Source organism: Lynx canadensis, chromosome B1 (genome assembly GCF_007474595.2).
Source record: "Lynx canadensis isolate LIC74 chromosome B1, mLynCan4.pri.v2, whole genome shotgun sequence".
In the NCBI taxonomy this organism is placed as follows: Eukaryota; Metazoa; Chordata; class Mammalia; order Carnivora; family Felidae; genus Lynx; species Lynx canadensis.
The window spans coordinates 6,970,078-6,988,176 of NC_044306.2; the positions used below are offsets into that span (position 1 = coordinate 6,970,078).

Genomic DNA, 18,099 nt, shown 5'->3' on the forward strand with positions numbered 1-18,099 from the left:
ACCATAGATACTTGTTAATGTAAGTGCATGACATTTTCAAGTCGCCATTCATAATAATACATAAATAATTGAAGACTAATACAATTACTTAGGTCTTGTGAAAATTAAGATTCTTATTTGATCACTATCTTATTATTTTTAATTTGCCATCACTTCTAGTTTGGCCAGAAGAAGTTACAACCAAAACAAACAAAAAGCCTAGAAAATATATATATTTTTTCCATTTAATTGCTCTCACCTTGATAGTTTGAAGCGAACCAAGAAATCATTTTTCTTTCTGAATTGAATTAGCCTTTTTTTGTGTCTCTATTAGTTTATGAAGGTCTAAAGAAAACACAAAACAATAGAAATTAGGCAAGGAAATAGCGGAAGTTGGGCATCGTTATCATTTGCTAAACCAAATGGCCTCCGAAATCTTTCCACCTTCGCCCTCTCCCCAACCCTCTGGCTTTTCTATGCTGCATGTCACGCAAAGAATTTTCAGTTCAGGGTTAGGTCAGCTCAACTGAGGTCATAAGCATCCTACGACGACAGTGTCCATTGCATCTGGAAAGAGGGTACACACAGAGGAGAGAGGAATAAACAAAACAAAGAAAAACACACACAAAAAACCACACTGCAGAAACTAATAATAAGTACACAAAGTACACAAGTGTATTTATTACATTTTGCAAGCACTTCGTTCTACATTTCAAAAACGCCACCATCGAGCTGTTGGCACATTTATGTACAAAAGAGATTAATTGTAATGCCTGCTACAAAGCACTCTTTGTGAAAATACAAACTCTAATACCAGGAAAAAAAAAGCCAAAAGCATCAACATCATTACATAAGTTTAAAAGACAGTTGTAAAAATCATCACAAACTGTTAAGACACAGAACTGAAACACTATAATATAGAATTTTAAAGAAGCCCATTAATACTTTTGCTGAATATCTGTAATACTGCCTATATCAGAAAAAATGTTGAACCAGTAAGATAATCTACGTGTAAAAAAAAGAAAAGAAGCAAAACCCCAAATTAATTAAATTATACTACAGAATGCATAATCATGCCACAGATAACCCTAATAATACCCCTCTACCTACTACAAGAACTTGAGAAATTACGGATGATGCATGAGTGGTCATTGTACAAAGATTGTTTCACTCATAAATTTTATTAGAAATGCACTTACACTGAGAAAAGATTTCACAATGGTCAAATCAGTGCACAATACTACCTAATTTTTATACACTGACAAAAATGTCTTGTCAGGGCTACATCATTGTAGAAGACACTTTACAGCATTCTTGTAGCATTAGAAATAATCAAAAGAAGAGTCAAGGTTAAAACAAACACCAATTTTGGTCCAGTAATACTGATTGCTTTTTTTTTTTTTATTCATTTGATATAGGTACTTCTTATAAATGATTATGAATGAACATTTGGTTAAAATGACTTCAAATAAAAACACAGATATATCACTACACTCGGGAGGGATACATTCTATAGTGGCCGCTGACCACACTTTAAAAAACACTACAGGTAAACCAACATAGATCGGAAGGCTGCAAGCAAAACTATTATATTAATGGAAGCCTTTTCAAATATATCATATACATCGGAGGGATAGTTTACAGAGGTGCAATCCGTTAAAACATTTTAAAGTAGGTAAAACAACTTCCGAGGGGTTAGTGTGCTTATTTTTAATATACCACCTTCATAAAGGTAATTAATGTTCCACATTAGCATATTAAAAGTTCCAATCCAGCCACAGCTTAAATCACAAAGAGGTCATTCTTCAATAGTTCACAGTAGTCATTTCCATTAAAATTGTCTCTATACTAAACTTGAAAAGGTAAGTCTGGTGTCACAATCTTAAAAAGGCAGCTAGCCATGCATTAGCGTCACTGTTTCTACGTGCTCACAACAGAAACATGAGTAATCAGAGAGAAATACCTTTTAAGTACATCAAGAAAAAAATACAATGTTAACAAAGATAAGAAGCACTTTTTTTTTTTTTAATCCTACTCTTACAAATTTAGAAATTGCACCTTAGATTGATGAGAACATGAACCAGGGCCTGTCGTGACGTGGTCCCGGACCTCCAGACAGGATTTCCATATTACAAGAAGAGTCATCATGGTACCATCTCTGTCTAGTGTTCATAATGTACAGTGGTCCCTTTGAAGGTTACCTGTAGTTAAACTAGTTACCGAAATCAAAACTAAAAAGTATAAAAAGCTATTTTTCTTCTCAAAACATAAGAAATAATGCAAAAGGTGTTATGTATTAACACATGGGGAGTGGTTAAAAATCAAAAAGACATCTCTGCATGTGACAATGTTAGTATCTTCAATCTTACGCAATTATTAAGTGAGTTTGAGAAACTGAAAAAAGGAAAAGGCTGGATAGGAGCTTGTAGAAGAGATCTGATCACACCAATTTAACAAATTAGGAAACCAGGTGCTCAACAACAAAGGATTGTGTTCAGGTGATTCATAAGTCACCCTACATATCATTGATGAGAAGCACTTCTGTATTTTATTTTTCAAAAGGTTGGATGGTTGGATGGCCCTTAGTTAAACACCAATGCATCTGAATGGCAGAAAGGACTGGAAGGGCTTATTTATGTGTATGCGTTGAGTCGCTCTTTGGAGCGAGTAGAGTGGATGTCATGAAGCTCTTGCTCCTCCTTGGACTTGATGTCCTCGTATTTCTGCATCCGGCAGGCATCTTTCACGTAAGCCCAGTTGGCAGACAGAACCATAAGGTAGTGGACCTAATCAAAGACAGAAATAATTTATACTGGAAGGCTGTTCAGTGTCTTCAACGCACCTTGCTACCAGGGAAGAAATATTCAAGTTACAGACTTATATAGAATATGTTTGCTCATAAAACAGAAGCAAAATTTCTGTGGTGACAGAATCAATAATTATATTATCCCTGCTCGTGTCTCCAACTGTATGACAGTATTTTCTCAGCTCCCTTTCTTTCAGTATCTCTTTTTCTTCTTTTTCAATTCTGGAGTATCCAAGGTTGATTCTTAATCTTCCCGTGATATTTCCTGTCCATTCTGTCCTCATTTACCCAAACCGAAAGATTATACGTTTCATGTTCGTGTACCTACGTTTTCCAATCCGTAACAGAAAATAGTGACTTACACAGTTTGAGTCTAGACAACTCTGAATTAATGGGAGGATATATTATTGCCCGCTATGCAACAGAAAAAGGGACCATGGAACCCCCAAGATAAACCTGTGGATTGAATTATCAAGTTAATTTTCCATATGCTGAACTTTGTAGTTTCCCTTAGACTGTACAAGAGAGCAAGCATTGGGTCCCATGGATTTTGTATGCTTTCATTCACAACAGAGCGCCATGTTCTAAAAGAAACTCCTGATCTGTCTCGAGTAATGAAGTTACTCAAGTAATGAAGGTCCTGATTTGACCTGAATGGACTCAGCTAGGAGATTACCTGTTTGTTTTTCCTTCTTTCCCTCACTCTTGGGCCACAGGGGAGGGAAGGCAGTTTTCCAAATGATGGATTTCAATGGATGAATATGAAAGAGAAACTGAGTTGCTCATGCTTTACTTGATCTAAATTTTAAAGGGTAGGCAATATTTTACCCATAATTTAGTAAAATGGAACACTAAAATTTTGATTAGCCAGGAGTATGCCGAAAGACAGCAGGTAGGCTGGTTTTAGAAAAGTATAGATGTAAAAAATACAAAGTCAGTTCTAAATGGGCATTATTGCAGTAGGTTAAGGTAGTCTCGACAGGCAATAGAAAAAAAAAAGAGTTTTGACACAGCAATATGGGAAAAGATGCACACCAATAAGAAGTTCCAGAATGTTCTATTTCCTCCGAAAGTTTGCATTTTGTTTAGTGGAAATTGTAAGCCACATGCAAGAAAGAGCAGTGGGTTCTATCTTTTTACTCTGTGTCACTTTCATAGTGAAAAGCTCCATCACTACATACATGCAGACTGAACAGTTTCTATACATAACCAAATTCATGTGGCACTCTGCTGTTGTTGCTGTGAAAATATCAAGGGCTGTGCAGAGTGTTTAGCAAGAAGCAAGTACTTAATATATGTTTCACATGAATAAGTATATTTTTAGATGTACGAAAAATTTCCTTTTGAAGTCTGAGAAAATATGGCCCCTAAATTATTATGAAATATGTATGAGTGAAATACTCAAAAGAGCTTAAGTCATTCAGGTTCAGAAACTGACACTTTTCAGTAGGTCTTTAGACATTCCCTCTCATCTTAGGAGAACACACACTGCCAGGCTTGTTACTGTCCCTTGGGAGGTGAGCAGCGGTCCCTGGACCCTGGTGCAAGGCCATGTGAACCACATCTGCTAATATCTACCTAACTTTCTAACATCTCTGAAAAATAATGGAGTGGATCACGTGTTAGTTTTCGTACAAATCCTCATGATCTTTGCCTTAAATCCTGGATGATGTTTTAAGTATTTTGGTAGAGAAGAATTTATCTCCATTTTCTCATCTCTAAAGTGGAAATAATGACAGCGGTATACTTTGAGCATTGCAAGAGTTCGGGATGAAGTTAATGACCGTTGCTATATTATGACTACTGAATGTATTCGTGGATTTAAGCATTTGACGGTGCTTTCAACAGAGTGAGTTTAAAGAAATATTAGCTAATAATGGTATTATTGGTAATAGTGTTAGTACCAGGAACAGAAGCCGTAATTATTGTTATAGGATCCCTGTCTCCTAAAACCTAAACTATTATCAGAGATAATAAATTGGAAATATGTACTGATGTCAATCAATAGTTAGGTGTTATGTATTTCTTAAGGAACTTATGCTTGGCATATATTTAGGTATCCAAAAGGATGCTTAGTACTTAAAACATAATATCCTAAATACTTGCAGCTTGATGTAAAGTTTATATATAACTTAATGCCTAAATTCCTGCGAAGCACAGGTTCCTTAAGAAATACATAATACCTAAAAATCTATAATCATGAGATGTTTTTGATAATAGATTCATTTCAGAGTAAGCATTTTTAGGGAAATTTAAATAACACTATTCATTTAGACAGGTACTTTTCACCTACGTATGCCTAAAAGGCATGCATTTTTGCACAGAATTTTTCACACACAAAGGTAGCAAATGCGAACAAATGCCCTATTACATACCTCCTTTCCAAAAGTGCTTTGGTAGACCTCTAATACATGACTGGATACCTGAATGTGCACAAGTCCCTAATAATCATCTGTTGCACAGGAATGTGTGTACGAACAGATGTTTCCTCTTATCCCACGGCCAGGCTGGGACCATGAGTGTTTGGAACGTCACTGCCCAGAACATGTAATGCTTCCCCAGGGCATATTTAAGCACTGATTTTAGGCTGAGAATATAAAGTCTTTGCTAACTGTTTCATTCTGATCCCTCCAATTAATTAGCCAACATGATCTTATTAAGCACCTCATATTCTGAAATAAAATTCCTATGTACAGGTTGATATACTCCATCTAAAATGTTGAACAATTAGTATGATATTAAATTAAAATGTCTGAAAACTCACTTTAGCACTGACAGTCATTTTTTGTTATTTTTAAAAATAATTTTTAGCAAAGCAGAATCAGATCTCAATACATAAGTGTTCATAAAGTGATTAAAAATAACTAGTCTGGAAATGGCTCATTAGCTCCTTAGCACTGATTATTCTTCGTTTTATTCTTTTTTAAAAAATATTTATTCATTTATTTTTTTTTAAATTTTTTTTCAACGTTTATTTATTTTTGGGACAGAGAGAGACAGAGCATGAACGGGGGAGGGGCAGAGAGAGAGGGAGACACAGAATCGGAAACAGGCTCCAGGCTCCGAGCCATCAGCCCAGAGCCCGACGCGGGGCTCGAACTCACAGACAGCGAGATCGTGACCTGGCTGAAGTTGGACGCTTAACCGACTGCGCCACCCAGGCACCCCCAAAAATATTTATTTTTGGGAAAGTGAAAGCCACGAAAGGGCACAGAGAAGGGGACAGAGGCTCCGACGCTGGCTCTGCACTGACAGTCTGACAGCAGTAAACCCGACGTGGGACTTGATCTCACAAACCACGAGATCATGAACTGAGCCAAAGTTGGATGCTCAACCGACTGAGCCACCCAGGTGCCCCATTCCTAGTTTTATTCTTTGATAAGAGATAAAACACTCTCATTTGAAAAATATGTTATTATTTTTACACTTATTTGTTTTTGAGAGACAGAGAGAGACAGAGCACAAGTGGGGGAGGGGCAGAGAGAGAAGGCGACACAGAATCCAAAGCAGGCTCCAGGCTCTGAGCTGTCAGCACAGAGCCTGACGCGGGGCTCGAACCCACACACCGTGAGATCGTGACCTGAGCCGAAGTTGGACGCTCAACCGACTGAGCCACCCAGGCACCCCTAAAAAATTTTTTTTCAACATTTATTTATTTTTGAGAGAGAGAGACAGAGTGTGAGTGAGGGAGAGGCAGAGAGAGAGAGGGACACACAGAATCCGAAGCAGGCTCCAGGCCCTGAGCTGTCAGCACAGAGCCGACACAAGGCTCGAACTCACGAACTGTGAGATCATGACCCGAGGCGAAGTTGGACGCTTAACCAACTGAGCCACCCAGGCACCCCAAAACACTCTCATTTTTATTTATTTATTTATTTTTTTTTTTTTTAATTTTTTTTTCAATGTTTATTTATTTTTGGGACAGAGAGAGACAGAGCATGAACGGGGGAGGGGCAGAGAGAGAGGGAGACACAGAATCGGAAACAGGCTCCAGGCTCCGAGCCGTCAGCCCAGAGCCCGACGCGGGGCTCGAACTCACGGACCGCGAGATCGTGACCTGGCTGAAGTCGGACGCTTAACCGACTGCGCCACCCAGGCGCCCCAACACTCTCATTTTTAAAAAGGGTTCCTTTCGCCAACACATGAGAACCTATGTTGGCACCAAATTAACTCATTTTTTGCATATCGCATTGGCTATATTTGTGAGGTTACTGGGAACCTTCTGGAGTTCTATACTACTTTATTTTTGGACTATGATTTTGTATACAAGGATGCAGAAATAAGGACTGAAGGGCTTGGCTGCAAAACTATCACCGAGGCTCCAAGTAGCTGCCCACTGTTGGTGTCTCCTAGTCCAGTGAGCAAACCGGCCGTCACAGTGAGGTACGAAGTGTGGGCATCTGGAACACGGCGGAGCTACCAAACTCTGCGTGAGCCTCACTTTAAAAACTTGTGATTAATATTTCTGGACAAAATTAGATGTAAAAGAAATGACAGTAAAACTACCGAAGTCTGTGTTAAGAAGAATAAATTAATTCTTTTTTCATAAGTGACTCAATGTGGCTTTTTCATGTTCTTAAATAAGGAGGAGAAAAGGATAATGTAAGTCAAGCAATTGATTAGGGGACTTAGAATTCACACTGATAAATACCTCTATGATACAGACAGGATTTTCTTTCCTTTTTTTTTTTTTTTTTTTACATGTATTTATTTTTGAGAGACACAGAGAGAGAGAGAGACAGAGAGACAGAGCGTGAGCAGGGGAGGGGAAGAGAGAGAGGGAGACACAGAATCTGAAGCAGGCTGTAGGCTCCGAGCTGTCAGCACAGAGTCCCACGCGGGGCTCAAACCCACCAACTCGGAGATCCCTGACCAGAGCCAAAGTCGGAGGCTTAACTGACTGAGCCATGTAGGCACCCCACAGAGAGGATTTTCTATGTTAAACAGTAACCTAATATCTGCAACGCTAATGAATTTATTTTTGTTAATGTTGCCAGTATTATTGAGTGTTTGGATCCTTAAACTGCTGGCCAAATACTATCCCAATAGTAGCGACAATACTTTTTCAGGTGAAGTCTTGTTTTTCACTTATTTATGGGCCCATTGTTTCCCCCTTCCCCCCCCTTTTGTTTTACTGATATTAAAATAAATAGGATTCATGTGGGCTTCAGGATGGGAGACAAAATTTCATCTCTATAAGTAAATAGCTTTCTCATACAAATTGAAAAACCAAGCCGCAGAGCTCTGGGGTCTTACCATCGCAATAACAGCTGCCCCAGCCCCAGCCAGTGCCACAATGAACAGGTGGAAGGTCATGTTCAGCTGCAAAGGAAACCGCAGAGAATCAAAACACGTGTCAGGATTTCAAGCAGAAGAGAGGTCAGGACTGCTGCTGTCTGACGAATAAGAACTTTGTCCATCTTTAACAAGAGTGTACTTAGGATAACTCGCTTACTCAATCCAAAAAACATTATCCTAGTATCTTTTCTCCTGCAAATTATTTAAATCTTGGCAACTGCATCATTTCAATATAATTTTATTACAAAGATGAGGTCCTGATTAATAATGATGGTTTTCCGTGATCTTGTAACAACATAAGGCTACGTTCAATCTTTTTAAATATAACAGCAAAAACGTTGAACTTTCATTAAAATGGTACTTTCTAGAAAAAATATATTTGTTATAATGTGTACTGAAATGGACAGAGCACCTCATTCATATTCATTCTGCAGTCCCCCTGCATAGCATCACTGTGAGTAAAATTGCCTCTGAGAGAAAAAGGGGACAATTTGATATAGATTTAATGATATATTTTTCAAATTATATATTTTTCAAAGGAAGGTAAAATTTGGACGATATAACCAGCTTAGAAACATTTACCTCAGTGGATTCGCACATCCTCAGGAAATTCTCGGAGACGGTGCAAATTTTCTTTTCCTCTCCAATTGTTACAATCCCTACAACATGGAGAAAATCATAGCTTAGTTTATAAATGTTTTCAAGAGCCCAGAGAGAGAAACGGAATCTTATGCTGATAAAATCTAGGCAAGTTCCATTTTGTGCTATAGTATAATGGAAACATTCTTCCTCAGCTTTTATTGCTGGATAATAATTATACACAGAATTATGAATGGAAGATCAAAACTATTTCGCCTGCAAGCGACGTAAAGCATTTTCAGTCTGAATTCAATTGGACCTTGCCACCGGATCTACAGATTCAATTGTGGCTAGTTGATTGGTTTGGTCCATTAATGTAATGGTGTAGGCATCACAATTATGTTGATAACTATGTCCCAGACTGTGCTGAAGTCTGGACCTAAATTTATTCTGCTGGAACAATGCTTCTGGCAAGTCTATAAAAGCATATTGCCCAAAGGATTAATTTTTCTCTGCTAATATTGAAAACAATGCTATTAGGAGGAAAAATGAAAAAAATAGTATAATTTCACTCCAATTCACCCTTGCTCCAGTTGGTTTATGGATCCACTGCATGAGAATCACTTGGGAAATTATCAAAAATATGTATTTCTGAACGGCACCACAGAACTGTTTAATCAGAATCTAGGAGTGCTTGCAGGAGTCTTGCATTTTTAGGAAGCACATAGTTGATACACCGTGACACATCTCATTTTACAGAAGAGAGATCGAGATGATCCTAAAACGGGTCTCTGATTTTGTACTGAGACCTACTGAAGCATTAAACATATATACATATAAAGGAGAAAAACCCCTGAAGTTCTGAGCAAACTAATACCTAAGCTTTTAGCACTGCCTGCTCTTTATTTAATTTAATATGTGTATACATTCACGTATTCTGGCTTTGAGCTAGTCCGTCGAATGCAGTCCATTCTCTGTGACCTTTCCTTTCTGCATAGATGGCACTATAGGGGAGGGGAAGTCAGAACTCCCTAAGACGCATCACCGTTGAGGAAGCGTCCTCGTAGGCGTCCTTCTCTGTGCCGATCTTCCCAGACTTCATCCGGGTGGGATACCTAGGCTGTGCATGCATTTCCTCACCTGGGTTTTGGTTCACCTTTGCAGCAAAACTCCTAGAAAGCACTGACTACGCTCACTGCTCGCAATTCTCTTCTCTTCCTTTCTACTTAAACCCTCTCCTGGCAGATTTTGCCTCAACTCTCAGCAATGACCTACACATAATTAGAACCAAAGATGAATACTCCGTTCTCCCCTTCCTGGCCAGTCAGCAGCAGCACTGGGGGGCAGCTGATGGCTCCCTCTCCTTCAGGCTCGCTTCATTAGGTTCCCCAAATCTATGGACTCCTGCTTCTGTCTTTCCATTCTCACGGGCCCCCTCTCTCTAGGACCTGGTTCCCGGGAGCGCCCAGTGCGCACACCTCCGTCGTCGTTGCCCCGTGCTGATCTCACTGAGTGTCAGAGCTTCCTAAGTATTATCAGCCACTCCTAAATCCAGACAGCCAGCCCCATACCTCTCTCCTGAAGTCAAGGCTCATTTACCAATTTCTTACCTGCCAGCTCTATTTAGATTCCTAAGAAGTCTCTAAAAAGCAGCATCCTCGAAAGTGAACTCTGACCTCCCTCGCCTGCCTCACTCCCAGGTGAGCTCTTCTTGTAGGCCTCTGGGCTCATGTGACAGCAAGTCAGTCTTCCTGGGGGGCCCGGCAACAAGTGTGTCCCTCCCTGAAGCCTCTTTTTCTCTCAAACCCACACGCCCACCCAGTCCCTGTCTTGAAAAAACAGCCAGGCTCTCAGGGCTCCTGCAAGAGTGTCACCTGACTTCCCTGCTTCCACTCCTGCGACAGTCCGTTCCCCCGACGGTGGCCAGAGCGACGCTTCTACACTGTAAAGGGGGATCTTCTGCCAAAACCCTCCCATATTCACTACTTCCTCAGAATAGAAGTCTCTAAAACTTGACATCCTGCAATGTGTTCATCATGGAGTGCCACGACTCCCCCAGACCCATCTCCGTCTGTTCTCCCTGCTTTCTCGTTCTACTTCAGCCACACTGGCCTCTCTGCTGTGTGTGGAAGACGCCAGGCATGGCGCCCAGACGTCTTGGTCACTTTGCCTGAATCTTCCCTCCACGAAGAATATTCCCATGACTCTACTATCTTTCCAATAACAGCTATTCGGTGAAGCCTTCCTCCGTCACCTTTAAAATATTATATAACGCAACCCTTCCACTCAGTCTCCAGTACTCCTGACGCTATAAACGTTGATATAAAAAATATATAGTCCATAATTTTGTGATGTAACTACCACATATCACAAATATACACATTACAAATTAAGTATAGTTTTCAAATGCACATTGGTGTAATATGAAGCGATGAAAATGAGCAAGTGTATCTGAGATGTGCTGCGGTGCAAATCTGAAAACTTGATTATTTTGATTCACACGGATCTGTCGATGAACGGCCAAATTGGCCTAACCCCCAATTAAGTATATTATTCAGATTTACTAATTTTTCTAAATACTGAATACATTTACACATATTTTATCCACCAGATGCACAAAAGTCCTTAACTAAAGTAGGTACACAATGACATTTCCAGTTTCTTACAAACAAGTTAGGACTGTACAAGAGAAGCAGCAAGATACACACTGCAAGGAGAGATAAAGGTGAGAATTTGAGGCATCAGAGTTGCAGCCGTGAGCTTCTTCTATGTTTTTTTTTAAATATTTTTTTAACTTTTATTTATTTTTGGGGGGGGAGGGGCAGAGAAAGGGAGACAGAATCCCATGCAGGCTCCGCGGCATGAGTGCAGAGCCCGACGTGGGGCTCGAACTCACAAAATGTGAGATCATGAAGTGAGCTGAAATTGAGTCAGCTACCTAACTGACTGAGCCACCCAGACACCCCTATTTTTTTTTAATGTCCTTTAAGCTGTGTAAATAGAAGCAGTATACTTCTGGCTTTCTAAGAATTGGTTATGTCTGAAATAGGGAAAACTTTCAGAGAAAATCATGCCTCATGTCTGTTACTTTGATCATTGAAGTAATGAAAGCCTCTTAGAGGTTCCTGGACAGCAGAAGCACCACTACTCAGGATGTAAATTCTTATGAAGGAAATTGCAAGCTAGAGGTGGAGGGAAGCAGAATGAACAGGTATTAGGATGCTATGAACCCTTAAGGGTGATCGGAAATTAACTCCCTATTAGCAAATATAAATGCTTAATTTTCAAAGAATTTACCATTTACATTACCAGTTTTAAAGATGATAGAATATCTGAAGTATCATTTTCTAGCTTCTGTAGGCTACCCACATTCCTTGGCTCCTGCCTTCTTTTCTCCACGCTCCTAGTTAGCAAAACTGCATCTCTCCTGTGCCTTTCTCCAGAGGTCCATCTCCTTCTGACTTCTCTACAGCCTCTTCCACTTTTAAGGACTCTTGTGATTACAGGGGCCCACCCAGACCATCCAGGACAATTAGCATGTTTTCGGATTAGTAATCTTCATTCCACTGGTAACCCAATTCCCCTCGACAGGTAGATTTTTACTTTTTGACATGGAGATTTTTGTCTTTCAAAACTGAGCAGTGCTTAAACATAACAGAAGCTCAACAAGTGTTTGTCTGGCAGAAGTATGAATAAGCAAGTGAAATGAACTTTTACTGGAAATCAGATCAAAACAAGCTGCTCCTATTTCAGAGTGTGGATGTGCTAGAGGAGAGGGAAGCTTGGTTACGAGGCTAAGAGGAGAGCACCACCTGCTCTGGACCACTCTCTCCCCGTGGTTGGCCCCGAGGGAGTTTCATCAAACAACCAGGGGTTAACAAAGCATAGTTTTAAATTCTGGATCTAGATGATATTATGGGGACCAGTGTTAACAATTTATGAAACAAAGTCACTAAACTAAATCCCTAATGCATTCAACGTCATTATACTGCTGTACGTATAATTGAAAAGCGACAGAAATAATTATGAAAGCACTAAAAATTAAAACTGCAAGACAAATTATTTCATGACTAATTTTGAAACATGGCCAACCCCGATAGGACTAACCATCTTTAAATTCCACAGGTGTATGAACTGCATACTGCCCCAGCTTCCCATTCGATCTGCATGCCATATATACATTTATCACATGCAGGGGAATGAACGGTGAAATGCAACTAGAAACTAAGCAGGCACAGCAGCCGCTATGTGACGACAGGCCCCACCATGCAGCCCAAAGACCTTGACCCCTAAGAGAGAAGATACCACCTAGATGTAATGAGACCACTTCGCAAAACGAGGGAAATTGATTTATAGCATGTTCTTTTCCACCTGATCACTTTTCTTGAGGACATTAGTACATGTCTGTACTCATCATAATCCAGACCTGGACGAGTGTCCGTTTCTATGCTGATGCCCCTTGATAACCTGACTGCTACATGTACATTCAGGCTTCTTATTAAGGGTGTGTTTTTCGGAAACCAAATAAATGCCATCCAGGCAGTAGATTCTGTATTGAGGGCAAACACAAAGATATAATAGCTGATGCAAAAGGTTGCATGGCGTCTGAAAAGTGCCTTCTCTTCCACAGCATGGATAAGAGTTAAATTAGAATAAATCTTGATAACTATGTCATAAGCAGTGCTAAGGTTCAAAGAGCAGCTTTAACCCTCGTCAGGGTTTACACCTACCAGAAGTGTGGCCCAGACAATATCTGGGACACACTCTACTAAAAAAAATTGCCTGTTTACCCCAAATTGAAACTTCACTAGGTGGCCCGTATTTTAGGTGGCAACCGTGTCTGAGAGGCCGGTCACCTCTCTTCCAATTTCCAATTTGCAGATCAGCAGAATAAAAGACATCGAGGGGGAGGGACTGAAAGGAGGGCCATGTTTTCCAAGCAGCTGTTCTGGTGGCCTCCAACCGCTGTTGCCGACGTTCTCTTCCTGCGTTTACGTGGGACATGATTCCAAGATTGAAACCTCTCCAGGAGAAGAGCTGTCCATATTCCCTCTGCTGTCTTCTTGCCAAGAACTTCATCCACCGAGCAGATGCTGCTTTTTATTAGGATCAGGATTCTGGCTTTCGGGATGGCGAGCGGGCCACAGCTTTGGAACATACAGCTGGCTGGGTTGGACGGTGGTGCTGTACCCTACAACCTGTCTAGAGCACCCCCAAAGAGCCACAAGCCCTGCGGACAGTACCTAGTGAAATGTTCCCCGCTTTCCCGAAGTATGTGGAGACCTCATTAGAGAAAATCTTAGGGAGCATTCCCAGATGTTCATGGCTTAGATTTTAATAGCCTGTCCCTGGGGAAAAAAACCATGCAAACGTGTGGATCTCCAGGTCTTTTGTAAATTGTGTAGCTGCCATGTTTTTTTTATGAACGGGGGACTAGGATTCCAAATAGGTTAGGCAAGACTGGATCCATTTCTCCACATTCGTCTGTCAACAGGACAGAGTCGTGTGCTGACTTGTAATTACCAGACTCCGAAACCAGACGGCCTGGGTTTGAATCCCAGTGCTGTCACTTACTAGTTGGATAACCTTGGGGAACTCACGTAACCTCTTTGTGCCTCAGTTTTGTCATTTATAAAGAGGATGATAGTAGCATCCACCATGTAGAATTGTTGTGACAGTTGTTGTTGACAAACAAGTCAACGTGGACAAAACAATCAGAATAGGATCCGTGTATCACAAGCTCATCTACACGTATGAAACTCATTTTATCACATGAGCTTTTAGCCCTAAACAAAAATAACCAAAGAGGACTATTGATTGGCTTAGAGATTCTTTGATTTTCTAATATTATATGCTAACTTTTTCTGCCTTATTTCAGAAGCCAGTGCAACACGTATTTATTAGATGGTCTTCACTCTAGATTTCACAAATTGTATAGTTTATCATGGGAGAATAAAAGTAGATTCAAGCACTGCGGCGCCTGGATGGCTCAGTCGGTTAAGCCTCCGACTTTGGCTCAGGTCGTGATCTCACGGTTCATGAGTTCGAGCCCCACGTTGGGCTCTGTGCCGGCAGCTCGGAGCCCGGAGCCTGCTTCGGATTCTATGTCTCCCTCTCTCTCTGACCCTCCCCCGTTCATGCTCTGTCTCAAAAATAAATAAACATTAAAAAAAAAAATTAAAAAAAAAAGTAGATGCAAGCATCACATCAAGTCTGGAAAAGTACAAAGGAATCAGATTGAGGGCATCACAATTATTTCGTGCCAACACCAGGAAACACAACTCGACAGCCCGTTCAAACACACACATTGTATATTCATGTTATGAGATCAACTTCCAATCTCTCTTAAATTCCTACTTATGTGAATTTAAAAGGAATGTCTTGAAAGTGAATACTGTGACACATTTATCTCTTTGCTAGAAGAAGTAATCATGGCTCCAAAGTGATCTGCAATATTCCAGACACAGTCATTTAGGCTAAGACAGTACGAGGCCTTGTTTTAGTTAGAGATCCACCTACCAAACTGACGAAGGTCCAGGCAGAGGTTCGCTCCCTCCACTAAGGTGGTGTTTCGGCAAATGGTCCACAGGTTGAAGTACATGTAAACTGGCAGGGAGGTGAAGGCCGTGACTCCCAGCCAGGCCAACATGAAAAGGTAGGTCAGCATAATGAACTGCAACAGAGAGAGAGTCGAGAGAGAGAATGTGCAAGTTACTGGAAAAGAAGAGCTTTGGGACTAATCTAGAAAACCCAGTTCGAAGGGGTAAGTGCCCTCGTGCGCAGATCATTATCACCAACACCTTAGGAAGTGGGCCACGGGAAGCTGAGAGAGGAAGTGGGTTCCTGTGAACAACCTGCTGGCAAATCGCATCACAGCAGAGGTGACGAACAAAGGAAGGAAGGAGCCTTCTGCGTCTTTATGTCTGTTTCATTCATGTATTTGTCTCAAAAATCTCACCTCACGTTTTTTAGAAAATATTACCTGGTATATTTAGAGGGAATTCTGCAAAGTTAAAATGTCAATAAATTAGGAAAACATTTTTTACATTTATTTATTTTTGAGAGACCGAGCACAGGTGGGGGAGGGGCAGAGAGCGAGGGAGACACAGAATCCAAAGCGGGCTCTGGGCTCCGAGCTGTCAGCGCAGAGCCCGACGTGGGGCTTGAACCCATGAACCGTGAGCTCATGGCCTGAGCCGAAGTTGGACGCTTGACTGAGCCACCCACGTGCCCCAAAACGTCAATAAATTTATATTACAACTAAATGAGCACCATTCACCTAATTACATAAGCTGCTTAGTCATGTTTACATTTAATATTGTAAAGGGGTAATTCTCAAGTCATTTTAGCATTAATGATATACAAGTGTGTACTTCTTTTCAGATTTCTGTAAACTTTAAGTTTGAAGTCTTTTTTCATGAATATTAATTTTACTTTCACTATAGAAACATACTAAAATGTGATTTTTCAGCTGAACCTAAAGGGGCTTTTTTTTGCTTATTTCAGAAACATTTTTAGTATTTATAAAACGCCAGAAGAGGCTGTTCAGATGCCCAGATACAGCTGAACAAGAGACTTCGTTTCAGCATAAGTTAAACGCATTTTGGATTTAAGCACGACTTAGATGCTGGATAAAAAGACGCCCACATTGGTAGATGGATGGAGAGCTGGTAAAAGATAGATGTACGCTTCACATTACTTATCAACTATTTAATCCATATTATCTACATGTAAAATTGTCTACATCAATATACACCCTGAATTGTCCAAGCTAAGACTTGGATTCAGATATGACTGAAGAAGAACAAGTGTGAGTCACAATCCCCTGAGGTTTAAGTGAAGGCTTGAATGTACACGTTAATACAAACTGATTATATTTCTCAATGCAAGTGGTGTGCCACTGGACTGATTAGCAGATTTCCCATGATCACAGGAGAAATCCATTACATGAAGTACCCACGTACATAAACACCAACTAGAAACAGAGGATGAAAGCAGTGAGGCTCATGGGAGTGGCCACATTATTGTTATGTGGTGTTAATTCATCATACTCAGATATCAGAGATTAAAATCCGTATTATCCCTGAAAAGTAGCCAAAGAAGAAAGTCACTCCTGTAACAAGCGTTCTGCTACAACGTGTGGTTCTTCTCATTTGAATCCTGTGTCACCGAGTAAGACTATAGCCTTCTCTGCCATCACTCATGTCCTGACCTTATGATTACCAAGTCATTGTCCAGCCAGAGAAAACAAGAAGGAAGAAAAAAACCCAGGGAAGAGTTTTTAGACCTACGCTGCTATCCACTTTTCAAGGGCTGACTCATACATTTATCCATTCCTTCCATCCACACACGGTGTCAGCAACCAGCAGCAGCCATCACACTGCTCTGCGCCCTGGGAATGCCCAGCGGGGAACCCAGTTTTCTGACTGCAGGGGACGTGCACGCTGGTAGACTTCAGACTCATACAGTGTGACACATCCTCGCAGGTAACTCACATAGCAACGTGCTCCCTCGATCTTCAGTTTTGTTTCTTGTGATTATATTTTGTACATGTCCCCAAAAGGGATATGATTTTACTTCCTCCCCTTCTCTCTCCCAACCCAACCACCCTTAATTATATCTTCCATTCAAAACTGGAGGGTGGAAAGATGTGTGTGCGGTTTGCATGTGCATCTCCACGTGTTCAAGATGATGATCCAAATTCACATCCTAAGAGCGATCCACTCCAAATTGTATTACCTTCTTATCTGTGTATGTCGTGTATTGTGAGCCTGTGCACTTTACAGTATGAATTGTCTGAAAAGTGGCACCTTCTGAAAAATTTCCTGATGATTGTACCGTATTTATATAATCAGACTCAGAACATGGGATGACCAGCACATGTGAACATAGGTATAAGGGTGAAATTGTATTTTTAATCGTCTAAACGTAACTCTATTAGCAAATACGGCAATAGAATTCTATTTGAAAGTGTCTGAAATGTGGTCCTTGGACACCAAAAGCTAAGTTTCTATAGATACGTGGTTCCCTTCTGAGTTTCAAAGGCACCTTGTAGAAGACTTTTGAAGAGAAACAGTAGTGTATTCTGGTTTAACTTGAACATGTCAAGTCACATTTTCAAAATGACAATACAGAATAAAATAAATACACTGTACGGAACGAAATCTCTTATTCAACTCTATTAATTCCTTTGGCGAGAGTTATGGAGAGTTATGAGTTCATGATTTCAGTAAAATCTCAGAGAAGTGAAACTCATGTAGTAATTCTCAGAATACATATTAAAGTAACATTTTTGAAAAATGATAAACTTGGTGTCACTGTCATGTTAGAGCTTATGCACCTGTATTAAAGTTGTGTTGTGATTAATATAGAAATTAATGGGATTAAGGATAGTAGGGAATTGGTACAACAAATATGAAAAGAGTCAAGATAAAGCC

The 18,099-nt window shown here is 40.4% G+C and overlaps 1 protein-coding gene across 3 annotated transcripts in view; it reads right to left on the reverse strand.

The window, feature by feature from the left end:
• Nucleotides 1–631: 631 nt before the first annotated feature.
• The window catches only part of GPM6A (glycoprotein M6A), a 356,200-nt gene continuing 338,732 nt past the window's right edge, over nt 632–18,099 (reverse strand). For all 3 annotated transcript variants that reach the window (XM_030312069.1, XM_030312067.1, XM_030312066.1), the window contains 4 exons: nt 15,182–15,335; nt 8,666–8,742; nt 8,042–8,107; nt 632–2,765 (listed from right to left, as the gene is read on the reverse strand). In XM_030312069.1, coding sequence (XP_030167929.1) covers nt 2,613–2,765; nt 8,042–8,107; nt 8,666–8,742; nt 15,182–15,335 — 450 coding nt within the window. In that variant the 3' untranslated portion in view covers nt 632–2,612. The remainder of the gene's footprint in view (nt 2,766–8,041; nt 8,108–8,665; nt 8,743–15,181; nt 15,336–18,099) is intronic.